Consider the following 15,468-nt stretch of genomic DNA (forward strand, 5'->3'; position numbering starts at 1 on the left):
CTACAATTGTCAGCCATTTCATGTAGTATTAGGATATTTAATTGTGGAACTGGATTTTGGCCAAAAAAAAATTGTGGAACTGGATCCTGGATTTTCTTTTCTTGCCTCTTATTTACTCATTTTTCTCAAATTTATCTCCTAAAACTCATTCAAACATGATCCCAAGGCAAATAATTAAAGAGAAAAAGGTTTTTTAAGTTAAAAATTCAAATTTGGAATCCAAAACATTTTCTTAACAAAAAAAAAAAAAAAACATAGAAACGGTGGGATTTTGTTTAAACAAAGTTAAACATTTTAGATTTGATTTTTGGTGAAGAAGAGAACAAAAATTGGAAGGTTTCCTCTTCCAATTAGCGGGACCCTATTTTTTTCGTTTTCTTTCCTTTTTCTTTTTTGCTGTCTAATTAGGTACGCAGATTGAAGAGTCGAACCACGTGTAGAGAGACATGATCTACTAATCAAAAAGCAACTAGCCACTTGACTAGTTATCAAGTCTTATTCTATAAATTGCTCTCGAACAGCTGAGACCAAACATCCCACAACACCATCGAGGGTGACCTGAAGGACACAAATTCTTTTTCAAACAGCTACTGATCGAAGATTTTCAGACAAGCAGTTGAAAATATGGGGTTTAACAAAATGGGTTTGGTCTTCACTTTTGTTGGGTTTATGTTCCTTGATGGGTTGCTCCTTTGCAAGGCTACCCGTTATTATGATTTTGTCGTAAGTGTGCTTGCTATATGCATTACTCTCTAACATAAGAGCATGCATGACTGCTTAATTTTAAAGATGGAATGTGCTGCACGATGCATGTGCATGCCCGGATTTTTTTTTATTATTTTATATTTTATATTGTTTATATATGAACATTGTGCATGGATTTTTATTGGGTATTAATTCGTTGTTCTTGTTGGGGTTTGTATGTATGATATTTTCTGCAGCTAAAAGAAACAAATTTTTCAAGGCTGTGCAGCACAAAGAGCATCTTAACTGTGAATGGTAGCTTTCCAGGGCCAACCCTTCATGTTCGCAAAGGAGATACCATTTATGTCAATGTCCATAATCAAGGATTGTACGGTGTCACCATTCATTGGTAAACCCCGCAATTGTTTTTATGTTTGGTACACGGGGTATGTCTTGTTTTTAGCTATGTCTTGTTCATTCAACATTTTGCTATGTCTTGTTCAATTATTGAAGGCACGGAGTGAAGCAGCCAAGAAATCCATGGTCGGATGGACCCGAGAACATAACTCAGTGCCCGATCCAACCCGGAAACAGTTTCACTTACGAGGTTATATTTTCTAGTGAAGAAGGAACATTATGGTGGCATGCTCACAGTGATTGGACACGCGCCACCGTCCATGGCGCCATCGTTATTCATCCGGCGGCCGGCACAACTTATCCATTTCCAAAGCCTTATGCAGAAGAAACCATTATTTTAGGTACATACTTTAATTTTTTTTTTTTAATAAAGGTGCTGATTTAGTTAACTACCAAATCCTAGCTAATTCATTCATAAACTAGTATTCATTAATTAATTGCAAGGACCCCAACTAGCTCGTACAGGAATACAAGGGTGTGGTAAGTGGTCAACTTGTCTACGCTATGTCGCTATTATGAAAGTGACTTAATGCCGACTAATATGTGAGGCCATACAAATAATGAGCTCCATTCTAACCTTCACATCTATATCCCTCTCACTTAAAATTGTTATTTACTTGAGTCTTTTTTGTTTTTTGTTTTTTTTGCCCTCGTTTTACTTATTCTTTATCAGTTTTCAAATTTTACCGAAAGTAACCGGTTCGACCATGGTTGGACACTTATTGTCACAAGATCACTCCACCAGTTGTGAGGTGTAGTAATACTTAATTAGATGGTTGAAGACGTACTACAACAAAAACATTAATTATTGGACAACAAGTTAACTTCACCGTGTTGTCTTTGTCACTACTCAAGCTACACCTAGTTTTATTTTTTTCTGTTGTCTGTATTATATGAAAGCACTGCCAGAAAGGAACGAAAGTAAATATATAATGAGTATGATATTTAAAAAGTTTAGATGGGTTAATTCTTATATATACAATATTTCTTTAGGTGCGAATGATCCGTATTTTTTTTTTTGGAAGTGTATAGAATGACGTGATTTTATACAAGTTTCTTATATAGTCTCATGTCATCTTATATACATCCGCAAAAAACAGAAGTACAGACATCTTCTCTAAATAATGAATATATATATATATATATATATGAATCTAGATGTGAATCACTCTAACTTAACATTTTATTTACTTATTTTTATTTTATTTTTTCTATATTTTCTTAAATATTTAAAAAGTAAACTACATTTTTGGTTACTTTGTTTTGGCCCAAAAATATATTTGGTTCAATTTTTTGACAATTTGGTCATTGTGTTTTATTTTATTTGCATTTTTAGGGCAATTTTAACAAAAAAATTTGAGGATAATTATCCTTTTTTTTTTCCAAGAAAAATTTTGTTGGGGGATTGAAATACCATCTTATGGATTTTGGAAAACTAATTTCAATTCATATTCATTTGTGAAAGAAATTGAGGCAGCTCACAAAATTTTTAGGCTTAAACTTTAAATTTGTGATTTCTTTAAATTCTTCTTTGAATATCAAATTCAATATTACATACATAATTTTTTATCATTTTTTGGTAAAACTTGTGAGTTTAAACAAGCTACTAGTTTCGGTTTGTGAAAAACTTTTATATTGGGTACAAAATGTCTTTAAGAATACAATGAGGTTGACAAAATTAAGACTTAGAATATCAAATGTGGTTTCGATCAGGTCAAAATACAAGAACAAAAAATATAGTTTACTTGTTTAAGTAACAAATTATTTTTTAGCAAAAAGTAATCAGTTGGAAGATGCACATGCAGATATATACATACCCCTTTTAATGTGAGATCCCATAAATAATTTTATTTGTGGGATCTCTCATAGAACTCACTACATATATTATTTTAACGATTTAAACCGTTTATTCTTTAGGTCTATTTAAAGATTATCTTTACAAAATATTAATCAAATTAAAAATCATTTATCTGTTTAACTTTGATGTACATTAATTAGATTAATGCTAGCTAGGCCTGCTTAGATTAATTAAAAAGTACTTGTACATGCATATATGCATAATATTTCTTATCTTAATAATTATTATATTATGTTGTGGCAGCATCATGGTTTAAAGGGGACATTAAGGAACTAATTGATGTGGCCCTCGAAACTGGCGGGGAACCAAACGTGTCCGATGCCTTCACAATCAATGGACAGCCCGGTGATATATACAACAGTTGTTCCAATGGTACGTAAAATTAATTAAAACAATTATTTATTTATTTATTTGTATTGTTATTATCACGCATGTATATAAATCAGTTGAAAAGGCAATGGGTAGGGCATGCTAGTATGTTGACAACTTGACATAATTAAAGGTTGACAATTGACACTTCAATTATTTAATTACAATCCGCGTTAATGTGGCAAGACTTCTGCAAAGGGATGATTTATCATATTTTTTGACAATTGACATATATGGGTATTAATGTATTATGGGGTCAGTTTTTCTAAGATTCTTGGACTGTTTGTGAAAAGAGAAAATGGAAGAAAAAATGTCAGAGAGAAGAAAAAGAGAGAGAAAAAGTATATTGATCTTGTTGCATAGCCATACGACAGAGAAGCTATATATATCTGTACTTCATCAGCGACTCTAACTAACACAATCATAGCCAATCATAGAAGCCCAGCTGTACAAACTAACAAACTAAGTAACAGCCTCACTAAACGTACTGTCTTAACATTTAATAAAGTTAACAAGTTTCCAGAACATCAGTACTCAATAAATATCTAAAATTGCAAGAAGAAGATTCATTCAGTTAGTACTATTCAGATTTTACTTCTAACTTTATCATTAAGAACTTAACTCTTGTTAATTTGTTCTATGTTTATGTTGATCAAGTCAATGTTTTCAGTCCAGACAGCAAAAAAAATAAAAAATAAAAGACAAGTTGATGTTGTAGTTTTTCTTTTGTTACATGCTTTGTAAGTGACCAAATCCTTAACTTATCTCATATATTTTTATCTGTTTTATAATCTTTTTCAGCACTTAATGAAACATTATTTCATAAAGAAAAAAGAGAAAACGAGACTATTATTAATAAAAAAGGAAAATATTACATCTAATGTTTAATAGAAAATTAGGATTAAATATCAAATATCAATAGTTTTTTAATAAAGCAGCAAGACACTAATTGTTTTTTAGTTTAGGTACTAACCTAGAGTAAAACATTTTGAATTAGGTCACAAATCAGTTTGTTATACAGTTGTGACTGTCGAACAGTCACAGTTGTGACTATTTAAAATTTATAAAAAATCAAAATTTTTAAAGGTTTCATACTTTTGATTTAGGTTTGGGGGATGAAGTCCTATAACCCAAAGACTAAATAAAAGTTTAAGCCTTGCATATATTAAAAAAAAAATAAATCAATAAAAAAGTTATGACTATTAGACAGTCACAGTTTAATATAACCATATTTTTTAAAATTGGTACCTAAACTGAAATTTTGTACCTAAAGTAAAATGACATAAATATTTTAGTAGTTGAAATGAAAAAATATTATAATTTGTTACTTAAAGTCAATGGACCTAATGTTTAAAAGGAGTACGTAAAATGCTACAAAACTCCAAAATAAATTTAAAACTTTGGAGTATATCAACTGAGATGAAAATGTTTAGTTTTTAAATATTATATGCAACATTATTTCTTTGGTGGCCAAAATTTTAGAGAAGTTTTGGTAGTATTTTTTTTTTTTCTTGATAACAAAAATGTTTTTTTTTTTTTTTTATTATAGAAAAATGGTAACCAAATGTTTGATAGCATCATTGCTACAGTAGTAACATGTCGGTGGGAAATATTATATATGATTGCATCATGGAAATTTTAGTGCTGCATTATTAATATGTATTCTCTGGTAGATGACAATGACATTGTTGGGGTTTTGTACAGTATTGTGTGTGGGTGTATAAAAGTAACACGTACATGGAGCTTTTACAGCTGTCCAAACCAGGCTAGCCACTTACATGCTGTAAGAAAAATTAACATGTCATCAGTTGGATGAATTGCTCTTCACCGACACTTCCTAGATATTAATTCTAGCAAACATACCTCTGAGGGCCGCCCCTAGCTATTTGTCTCGATTTTGATTGAAAATAGATTCTCTGTTATACTTGTCTTGATCTTTTTTTTTTTTTGGTCACCATACTTGTCTTGATCTTAATCATACATTACGTACGTGTTCAAGAATTGTGAGTTTATGAATGTGACATTAATCACACATATAAATAGTGTTATGAATTAATATGCGACTAAAATACGTAAATAAAATTAAACCCAGCATATGATTCAAATCTCATTTTGATTATGCATCTTAACTGAATTTGTGTTGCAGAAACGATGTACCGTCTGTTAGTTGATTATGGCAAAACCTATCTTCTTCGCATAATCAATGCAGTGATGAACGAAGAACAATTTTTCAGCATTGCCAACCACGACCTCACAGTCGTCACTCAAGATGCGGCATACATAAAGCCCATAACCACCTCATACATCCTCATAACTCCAGGCCAAACAATGGACGTCTTGGTCACCATGAACCAATCTCGCAGCCAATACTACATGGCCTCCACTCCTTTTTCTGATGGCGATGGTGTTTCATTCAACAACAGCACCACCAGTGCAATACTTCAATACACAGGCAACTATAACACCTCATCAACCACTCCCTTTCCAAATCTTCCTGCTTACAATGATGAGACAGCTGCTTCAAACTTCACCAAACGTGTGAGGGCCTTGGCAAGCGCGGAACACCCAATTAATGTTCCAACAAACATCACATCACAGCTGTTCATCACTGTCTCAATAAATGAAGTTGTTTGTGCCGATTCTTCATGTGATGGGCCTAATGGAAATAAGCTTTCTGCGGGCTTGAACAACATTAGTTTCGTAACCCCATCTATTGATATTCTGCAAGCATATTATACGTACGTATGATTAATTTTCGAGTAATGCTAGCTATTGAAATTATTTTAACTAACCACCTTGTGGACCATCGTTTTACAGGAATTTAAAGGGAGTTTACCACAAAACTAGCTTCCCAGACAGGCCACCTTATGTTTTTAACTACACGGGAGACGTGGGAAACAACACAGTATATCCAACCTTAGCCACAAAGGTGAGGTTTATCGAATGGTTAGAAGGAGTTGAAATCATCTTCCAAGGGACCAACATCATTGCCCCTGAGAACCATCCTATGCATCTCCATGGGTTCAGCTTCTATTTGGTGGGAACAGGTTCTGGGAATTTTAACAAGACAACTTCGCCCAACACCTACAATTTGGTTGATCCACCAGAAATAAATACACTTGGACTTCCAAAGAATGGATGGGCTGTTATTAGATTCATTGCTGATAATCCTGGTACGTACGTTCTATAAATAATATATAAAAAAGTACTATTTTATTACTAGACAGTCCAATAATATAATGATGCATCTTTTGTTATTAGACTTAATCTAAATGCTGATTATATTTGATTGTTGACTAATTTGGTAACATAATCATTGTATGTTATCAATCGGAACGTGTGTCAATTAAGAGAATACTTACATATATTGGTACCTAACTGATGCAATTGATGTACATCTCACTTGTGCTATGCAATTAATTAGGTACATTTTTTAAGGGTGACAATGCTAGTTAACTAAATGAACTTGTTAATGGTAATTTTCAGGAGTATGGTTCATGCACTGTCATTTAGAAAGACATTCCAGTTGGGGAATGAACACTGTGTTCATAGTGAAGGATGGAAATACTAATGAAACAACTATGCTCCCACCACCTACTAACATGCCTTCTTGTTCCAAGTCTTAAATTTGATTTGTACTTTTTGTTCCATCTCAATATATATATATATATATTTTATTTAGGCTTGATTTGTAAGAATAATGTAAGACCTCAAATTCTTGTTATGCTAAATTATTATGGCAAGAAAATTAGCTGAAAATTTTATTTCACTTTCTTTAGATTTAGTCTAGTTTTCAATTTATATTAGATTATTGTCATGTATCCCCTAAAAGGTTAAAACAATAAAATCCAACCTCAGTAGATTAATTTTTTTTTTTACACCCTATTTTGAATTTGGGCCGGATTCATGGCTAAGTCCAAGAGAGTTAAGAAAGGCCCAAGTTATAGTCCCGCTGCGGATCTTAGCCCAGCATGCTTAGTTGGAAGGCCAAATCTAAATGGAATCCCAGATCCAAAGGAAGAAGGTTCCAGAACCCAAATTCGGATTAGCACGTGTTTTAATGAAGAAACCTAGTTTTGCCGAGTATTCCTTGGCAAGTTAAGAGTCTAATCAAGGCAAGTGTTGGATGTTAAGAAAGAAGAGTTCTAATGCAATCAGAAGAAGGATTTCCTTGAAGAACTAAGTCATGTCCACTATATAATTACACTACAACAAAGTTGCTTTTTAGCGAGGAATTCTTTTTTCTTGCTGTAAAGTATTTTTTGCAATGAATAGTTCAGTTTGTCGCTCTAAGTATGATGAGTTTGGTCTCCAAACTTGTCTTAAAATTAGCCAGGAAAAAGTTGATTCGGCGACGACATATATCCTTACTAAAGGATTTAAGGGAACTTTTCTCACACCGCCAATATTTTAGCGAGCAAATTATTTTAATCATCGCTAATTATATTTTTCTTCGAGGAATTATTTTTACTCGCTATAAAGCATTTTTTGCGAGGAATATATTAGTTTGTCATTTTAAGTATAATTAGTTTGTTCTTCAAACTTGTCTAAATATTAACGAGGAAATGGTGAATTCGGCGACAACATATGTCTTCTCTAAATGACTCATTGCGCGAGGAAATAGATATTTCCTCACTAAAGGATTAGAGGGAATTTTTTCCACACCCGCCAATATTTTAGCGAGAAAGATTTCCTTGAAGAGTTCTAATGCAATCAGAAGAAAGATTTCCTTGAAGAACTAGGTCATGTCCACTATATAATTACACTATAACAAAGTTGCTTTTTAGCGACAACACTTTTAGCGAATAATTCTTTTTCCTTACTGTAAAGCAATTTGTGCAAGGAATAGTTCAGATTGTCGCTCTAAGTATAATAAGTTTGTCAACAAACTTGTCTTAAAATTAGCGAGGAAAAAGTTGATTCGACGACGACATATATCGCTAAAGGATTTGAAGGAACTTTTTCCACACCCGCCAATATTTTAGCGAGAAAATTATTTTAATTCATCGCTAATTATATTTTTCCTCGCTATAAAGCATTTTTTGCGAGGAATATATCAGTTTGTCACTTTAAGTATGATTAATTTGTTCTTCAAACTTGTCTAAACATTAACAAGGAAATGGTGAATTCGGCGACAACATATGTCCTCGCTAAATGACTCATTCCTATTTCCTCGCTAAAAGATTAGAGGGAATTTTTCCCACACCCTCCAATATTTTAGCGAGAAGGAATTCCTTCAAAAGTTCTAATGCAATCAGAAGAAGGATTTCCTTGATAAACTAGGTCATGTCCACTATATAATTACACTACAACAAAGTTGCTTTTTAGCGAAGAATTCTTTTTCCTTGCTGTAAAGCATTTTTTGTAAGGAATAATTCAGTTTGTCGCTCAAAGTATGATGAGTTTGGTCTCTAAATTTATCTTAAAGTTAGCGAGGAAAAAGTTGATTCGGCGACAATATATATCCTCGCTAAAGGATTTGAGGGAACTTTTCCCACACTCGCCAATATTTTAGCGAGAAAATTATTTTAATTCATCGCTAATTATATTTTTCTTAGAGGGATTATTTTTTCTCACTATAAAGCATTTTTTGCGAGGAATATATCAGTTTGTCACTTTAAGTATGATTAGTTTGTTCTTCAAACTTGTCTAAACATTAACGAGGAAAGAATGAATTCGGCGACAACATATGTCCTCGCTAAATGACTCATTGCGCGAGGAAATAGATGTTTTCTCGCTAAAGGATTAGAGAGAATTTTTCCCACACCCGCCAATATTTTAGCGAGAAAGATTTCCTTGAAGAGTTCTAATGCAATTAGAAGAAAGATTTCCTTGAAGAGCTAGGTCATGTCCACCATATAATTAACGAGGAGAATGATTAGTTTGTTCTTCAAACTTGTCTAAACATTAACGAGGAAATGGTGAATTCAGCGACAACATATGCCTTCGCTAAATGACTCATTGCGCGAGGAAATAAATATTTTCTTGCTAAAGGATTAGAGGGAATTTTTCCCACACCCGCCAATATTTTAGCGAGAAAATTATTTTAATTCGTCGCTAATTAAATGTTTCAGCGAGAAATTATTGTTTGTAACCTAAGATATGTTTGGGTAATGAAGTAATTTCGTCTCCCAAAGTCCTAGTGCCTAATTTTTATGTGCAAATATATTTATGTATAAGCATACGATGAGATCGTTTTTCCAACGATCCGAACCACGAACCGTTCAATTTTTAGTTCCCCACTCAAAGATCATCCCTGCAAAAAATTAACTCAATCGAAGATGTAGAAGTTAGGTAATGGTGGTCAAACTTATAAACGATTGTGATTTTTCTATTGATAATCGAACGGGTACGTTGTAGAATTCCGATTTGGCCTATTTTTTTAGGGATGATTTTTGAGTATGAATATAGAAAATGAATGGCTCCGATCGTTGAAATGACGTTGTGGTCTTCACAATTATTGAAACGATAAGGTTTCAACGAAAAAGTTAATTTAATTATACTCTTCAAGTGTATTTATATGTACAAGCTCACATCTCGATCATGTTTCCAATGATCTAAACCATTTATTTTTTAGTTCCCCACTCAAAGATTATCCCTGCAAAAATTTAGTTCAATCGGAGATGTAGAAGTGAGGTAACAATGGTTGAATTTATGAATGATCATGATTTTTCTAATGATAATCGAATGGGTAGATGAATTTCAATTTGGCCAATTTTTTGCAGAGATGATCTTTGAGTATGAACATAGAAAATAAACGACTCCGATCATTGAAATGACGTTGTGGTTTTCATAATTATTGAAACGACAAGGTTTTAATAAAAAAGTTAATAGAATTATACTCTTCAAGTGTATTTATATGTAGAAGCTCACATCTCGATCGTGTTTCCAACGATCCGAACTATTCATTTTCTAGTTCCCTACTCAAGATTATCGCCGCAAAAATTTAGCTCAATCGGAGATGCAGAAGTGAGGTAACGGTTGTCGAATTTATGAACGATCGTGATTTTTCTCATGATAATTGAACGAGTATATGATATTTGAGAATGAACATAAAAAATGAACATCTTCCATCGAAAATAATAGAGGTAACGGTGATCAATTATAATGACATAATAAACAGGTAAGTGTTAATTATTATATATATTCTAATACATAATTTTATTATATTTGCTATACATTTAAATTTTTAAATATTCTAATTTTAGAATCTTATTGTATATTATAATTTTATAATTAATTATTATATATATAAATAATATTCTAAATATTAGATATACATTATATAATTTTAAATAATTTTCTACTTAGGCGATGAAGCCCATTCCGTCGCCCAAAAGCTGAAAATATTGGCAGGTTAATTCCTGCAAAAAATTTCACAACTTTTTTTAATTAACCCCACCCCTAGATCCCCTTTTCTTCTTTATTCCCTGCGCCTGTAGTCTTCTTTTCTTCTTCCTCCAGCAGATCTTCTTCCTCCTTCTCTCCTGTAGCCGCCTCCTCCCCTCTCCTCCCCGTCGCTGCCTCTACCCCGACCGCAGCCTCTCTCCTCAACTGCCGCCTCCCATGCCTCCCTCCAAACCCACTAGCCCCTGCATTCTCTCTCTGCCTCACTTTCTCTCTCATCTCTCTCTGCCTCTCATCTTTCTCTCAACCCCGACCTGCCACCCTCCCCCTGAAACCCAACCCCCTCTCTCTGCATCTCCTCTTTGTCTTTGCCCCCACCGAAACACAACCGCAACCACCATCACTTGCTTCTCCCCCACCCGCGCCTACACCACCGCCAAGGCCCAATCAGCCTTGATTAATTCCCTTTTTTTTTTTTTATGTTTTTAATTTTTTCATTGTAATGTGTAATTTGTGGGTTTTTTATTTTTTTGTATGTGTGTAATGTTGTTTGTTTATGGTGATAATTTGAGGTTTTAGGACGATGAGAGCTTAAGGAGATGGAAGGAACATCTTCTTGGGAGTGTGGATGTGAATTCTGTTGGAGGTAATCATTGTAACTAGCCAAATTGTTTTCCTTTGAATTTTCCCTTTCATATTAATGCTGGGGTTCCAAATTTTGGCTTATTCATATGAATTTTCCTAATTTCGAGCTAAAAGTTTGTACGAGAGACGAGTCTTTGGTTTGGATTAGTGAGATAGAAGATTTCAAGTACAAGTAAACTGAGATATTGAATGTTATGGATGTTTGTTCTTTGACCTTAGGCTAGTTGATTTGATCCAATTCATGGGGTTAGGTTCACTTAAGTGGAGATTTTATGTTACACAGGTAGCCAATGATGAAAATTTGGTTATTGTAGATTTAGAATCCCAATTGGGATTTACAGAGGTCTTTAGTACTTCTTACATCTTTTGACATCCAAGAAAAATAAGGTAAAAAGAGTTGGGATTTTTTCTTTTTCTTGAAGAGAGGGGGAGAGGGGGCTGGGGGGATGGGGTAAGAGAGGCAAAAAATAGTAATAGGCTCAATTGAGTGGTTTCTAAGTCCTACTAAATAAAATATGACATTCAAATTTCAATCCATTTTTCTTTTAGATTCTTTATATAGCAGGCCTTGTCTTGGTAGGTTGCCAAAAACAGTAAAAGAGAAATGACAGGAAATTGAAATATATATGGAAAGCATATATTAGTCCTTGGTATTTTTAGGAGTCTGGTGTTTTACTTGTAGCTTATAAATAATGCTATCTATTTTTAAGCAAATCAGATTTGATAAAAGGCAGCTATACTTTCTCCTCACTCTTTTCCTCATTTTTCAGTATCTCTCTTATTCTCTGTCATTATAGAAACCATTAAATACTCTTTATTCAAATATCTAAAACTTATCTTGGGTTGTGCATGTAACTTGTTTGGCAAGAAAGAAGATAGTAGGGTGTTGCATATTTGAGTTAGCCTTAAGGGGTTGAGTATAACAGTACCTTGGTGAGTCAAAATTCTAAATCTCTTTTTTTTTTCTTTTTTTTTTTTTGAGTGATCCCTAATTAATTCACTCAGTTATTAAAAAGGAGAGCTCTAGACTTCACTCAAAAACAGGTAAGGGAGCCAATCCACAAATTATTTTTCCTATATATACATATACATATGATGTGTAGAGAATACTTGTTGTTATGTTTTGCATCAACTACTTGCAAGCTTCAAGCTCAACAACAGATTGCTTAATGTCTTCTTTATATAGTGATCAAACTCTGAGTTCTAGGAAACATTTTCCTTGTTGCATTTGGACTCCTCTGCTTGCTTCACGCCCAAGGCTTAGTCACCTGCCTGATTTAGAACTCCTAGTCTTTCTCGATGATGTTGACTAGGATTCTTCTAGATTCTTGATCATAACTCATCTTCGACGTACTTACGCCTTGTCTAGATAGGCTTGCAAACTGTATTGAACTTGGGTCTGGCTATTGAGCTTGATCTTAGCAAATTGGGCTAACAATTGGACTTCACTAATAGAACTTTGGGCTTGGCCGTGACTCCGGCCCAGTGCCAAATTAGGGTGTAAATAGGTATAAATTCTTCACTCTTAAATTTATTTGCATCACATATATATTTGTCCCTTATTATTTTGGAGTGGGTTAAAATGGTACTTTGACAAACACAGGCGTGCTGCATTCCGTAAAGCCCTATATTATGCAAACGTACAGTCCACGGGTCCATATAGCTTGACAGACTAGCTAGCAGCGCTAAATGTAGTAAAAAAAGCGTTCTTGTTAAAAAAACCTTGAACCACATGGATCTTCTAGAAAACAGAGGGCACAAACACAATACAATCGTTTATGCATTTTTCCTGTTGAGCAGATGAAATAATATCTATCAAGTTGATCACAATGCATGTCTTTCCACCATATAAAAATGAACCTAGCTAATCATCACAAATCTATAAGTAGTGCAGTTTTTCCACCATATAAAAATTAACCTAATCATTACAAATCTATAAGTAGTGCACCATGAAAATATGAAATGTCAGACGTACAGAATTCGAATACTGACCATAAAATTAAGTTCGGGTGTTGTAAAGAATTAATTAGTGAACATAATTAATTTTTTATCTTATGTTAATATCGCATCTTCTATCGAAATATCTTACGAAGAGAATAGGATTAGAAATTAATAGCTTTTAATACAATATATTAATAATTATCATGTTGGTCACAACGTATACATTGAACATATACATATCTACAGATTTATAGGTATCAACTCAATACACAAGTGGTTTCTTGATGGCATACACTCTACGAGTGTACTCATTAGGTTTTGAATAAGGTCCGCGATCGCGTGTCACTAAATGAGTTCAATTAAAATAAAAATAAAAAGGGCCCTCTACCATGCATGTTGGTTTTACACATAATTTGACCACAAAAAGTCTATTTAAAGTGCCCTTGCGCTATTATTGAGTAGAAGAAATAAAGTCTTTAGTAAGCGTATATAAACAGCTGTTCAGTGTATAAGCAATTCTTTAGTGGCCCCACCGAAAGGTAATAATTGTATATATTAAAGTGCCCTTAGGAATAAATTTTTGGTTTCCCTGTACAAATGTGGTATATGAGAAAATTTAGGTTGGATGCTTACACGTGATTATATATTCAATAATGCTAGTTGTCCCACATTTTTTTTCTCACATTTGTATCCCACCTGATGTGTCATTACTTTATTGGAAGGGTATTTCTTTTTTCTTTTTTAGGTTTTATTTTTTAATTTGTAGTGTCCAATGTATGAATGCCATGTAAGATGGTATGAAATTGTGGTATAAAAATGTGGTAAGTGTAGCATTACTGTTATATATTATCATGCTAATATTATGGGTTTAGCCACTCATAAGAAGGAAGTTAATTATGTGTTAAAATATTTTCACTCCAATACACAACATGCTTTGAAAATACAAAAACAAAATATTAACATATAATTTTAAATAATGCTAATTAAGGAAACCACATAAATTGGGAATTACCTGTGCATAAATTTTTCGATGTGACTGTAACACTGCCATGTAGTTTTATTAATCCACGTAATATAATAAATTGGTGAAATGCAGCTGTTGGATAGGCTACTTGGAAGGACCGTATAATTACCCATAATACACTCAAGTTCAATCCCCCTTCTCCCCAACTCAAAAATAAAAAATAAAAAAAATAAATGGGTGACATATTTATACTTTTAAGGTATAGTATTAAGAGAAATGTTAGCTACCTTCTCAGTCGACTTTCTCTCTTAAGGGTATAGTATTTTCATGAAAACAATGCGAAATGATCATTCTGCAGTGTATTCTTATAATCAAATTAAATCGTTCATATTTTAGATCACTCTTTAAATTAAGATCATTTCTGCAAACAATTAACCAAATCGAAAATCGTTTGGTCATGTAACTGTTATCAAATGAACCGCCCTCTGTTTATTTAATAATAAATATATGACCAAACAAATTTCAATATGGTTGATTTTATATAGTGATGATACTTAAAGAGTGAACTAAAAAATAAATGATTCTGATTATATGAATACACTGCGAAATAAAAAATATAAGAGAGAAGGTAAAAAGAGAAAGTATAAAGGAGAAAGGAGAAAGTGGCTACAATTTCTCATTAAAAGAAATATATATGTAACAGTAAAATATCATGCGACTTAGTATTAATAAATATATACGTGTTATAAACTTATAATATAGGTGCATTAGTAATACCACGTAACGGTGTTACGATCACACTAAAAAATTACTTTTATATATGTACCATTTCTCTAATAGAAGTGTAACCCATTATAAGAATATGTTACACATATGATATCCAACATGTGGTCTCTCTAACTAGCTTTACTGTATATAATTTTTTTTTTTTTGTTTTATGAAAACTTAAACTCACTTCGTCGATCAGCATAATAATGGGATAAGCGTCGCACGTACTCAAATGTTTCTTAATAGTATAGTATACTGTTTTGTGTTGAAACAGTTCTCCACGTAATTAATATATTCCAAAATAAATCACATCAAAATCTGTTATCAACTCAATTAATGGGACTTGGACAGCAAACGAACTGGCTTCAACGCTTCAACAACATTGATTATATGCTGATTGTTAAATAATTGGTCCACACGGTTCCTTGTGATTAGATGCATAACATGTACAAATAGTTCAACTCAACCCCATGGC

General features: G+C 33.0%; 1 protein-coding gene across 1 annotated transcript; it reads left to right on the forward strand.

Annotated features, from left to right (window-relative positions):
* Positions 1–517: 517 nt before the first annotated feature.
* Positions 518–7,106, forward strand: LOC147277452 (putative laccase-9). Its single transcript, XM_086254036.1, has 7 exons — positions 518–723; positions 942–1,093; positions 1,198–1,442; positions 3,203–3,331; positions 5,475–6,066; positions 6,146–6,501; positions 6,815–7,106. Exons 1-7 carry the CDS (start codon positions 625–627, stop codon positions 6,952–6,954), a joined length of 1,713 nt encoding a protein of 570 aa, XP_086110162.1. The 5' UTR covers positions 518–624; the 3' UTR covers positions 6,955–7,106.
* Positions 7,107–15,468: the final 8,362 nt, after the last annotated feature.

Source organism: Dryas octopetala, chromosome 8, assembly GCF_963921425.1.
Source record: "Dryas octopetala chromosome 8, drDryOcto1.1, whole genome shotgun sequence".
In the NCBI taxonomy this organism is placed as follows: Eukaryota; Viridiplantae; Streptophyta; class Magnoliopsida; order Rosales; family Rosaceae; genus Dryas; species Dryas octopetala.

Bases quoted from the DNA above. Each gene is read 5' to 3' on its own strand.
- LOC147277452 (XM_086254036.1), top strand. From the start codon at position 625: ATGGGGTTTAACAAAATGGGTTTGGTCTTCACTTTTGTTGGGTTTATG. The intron at 1,094-1,197 runs GTAAACCCCGCA...CAATTATTGAAG, and splicing joins TACGGTGTCACCATTCATTG to GCACGGAGTGAAGCAGCCAA. The intron at 3,332-5,474 runs GTACGTAAAATT...TTTGTGTTGCAG, and splicing joins ATACAACAGTTGTTCCAATG to AAACGATGTACCGTCTGTTA.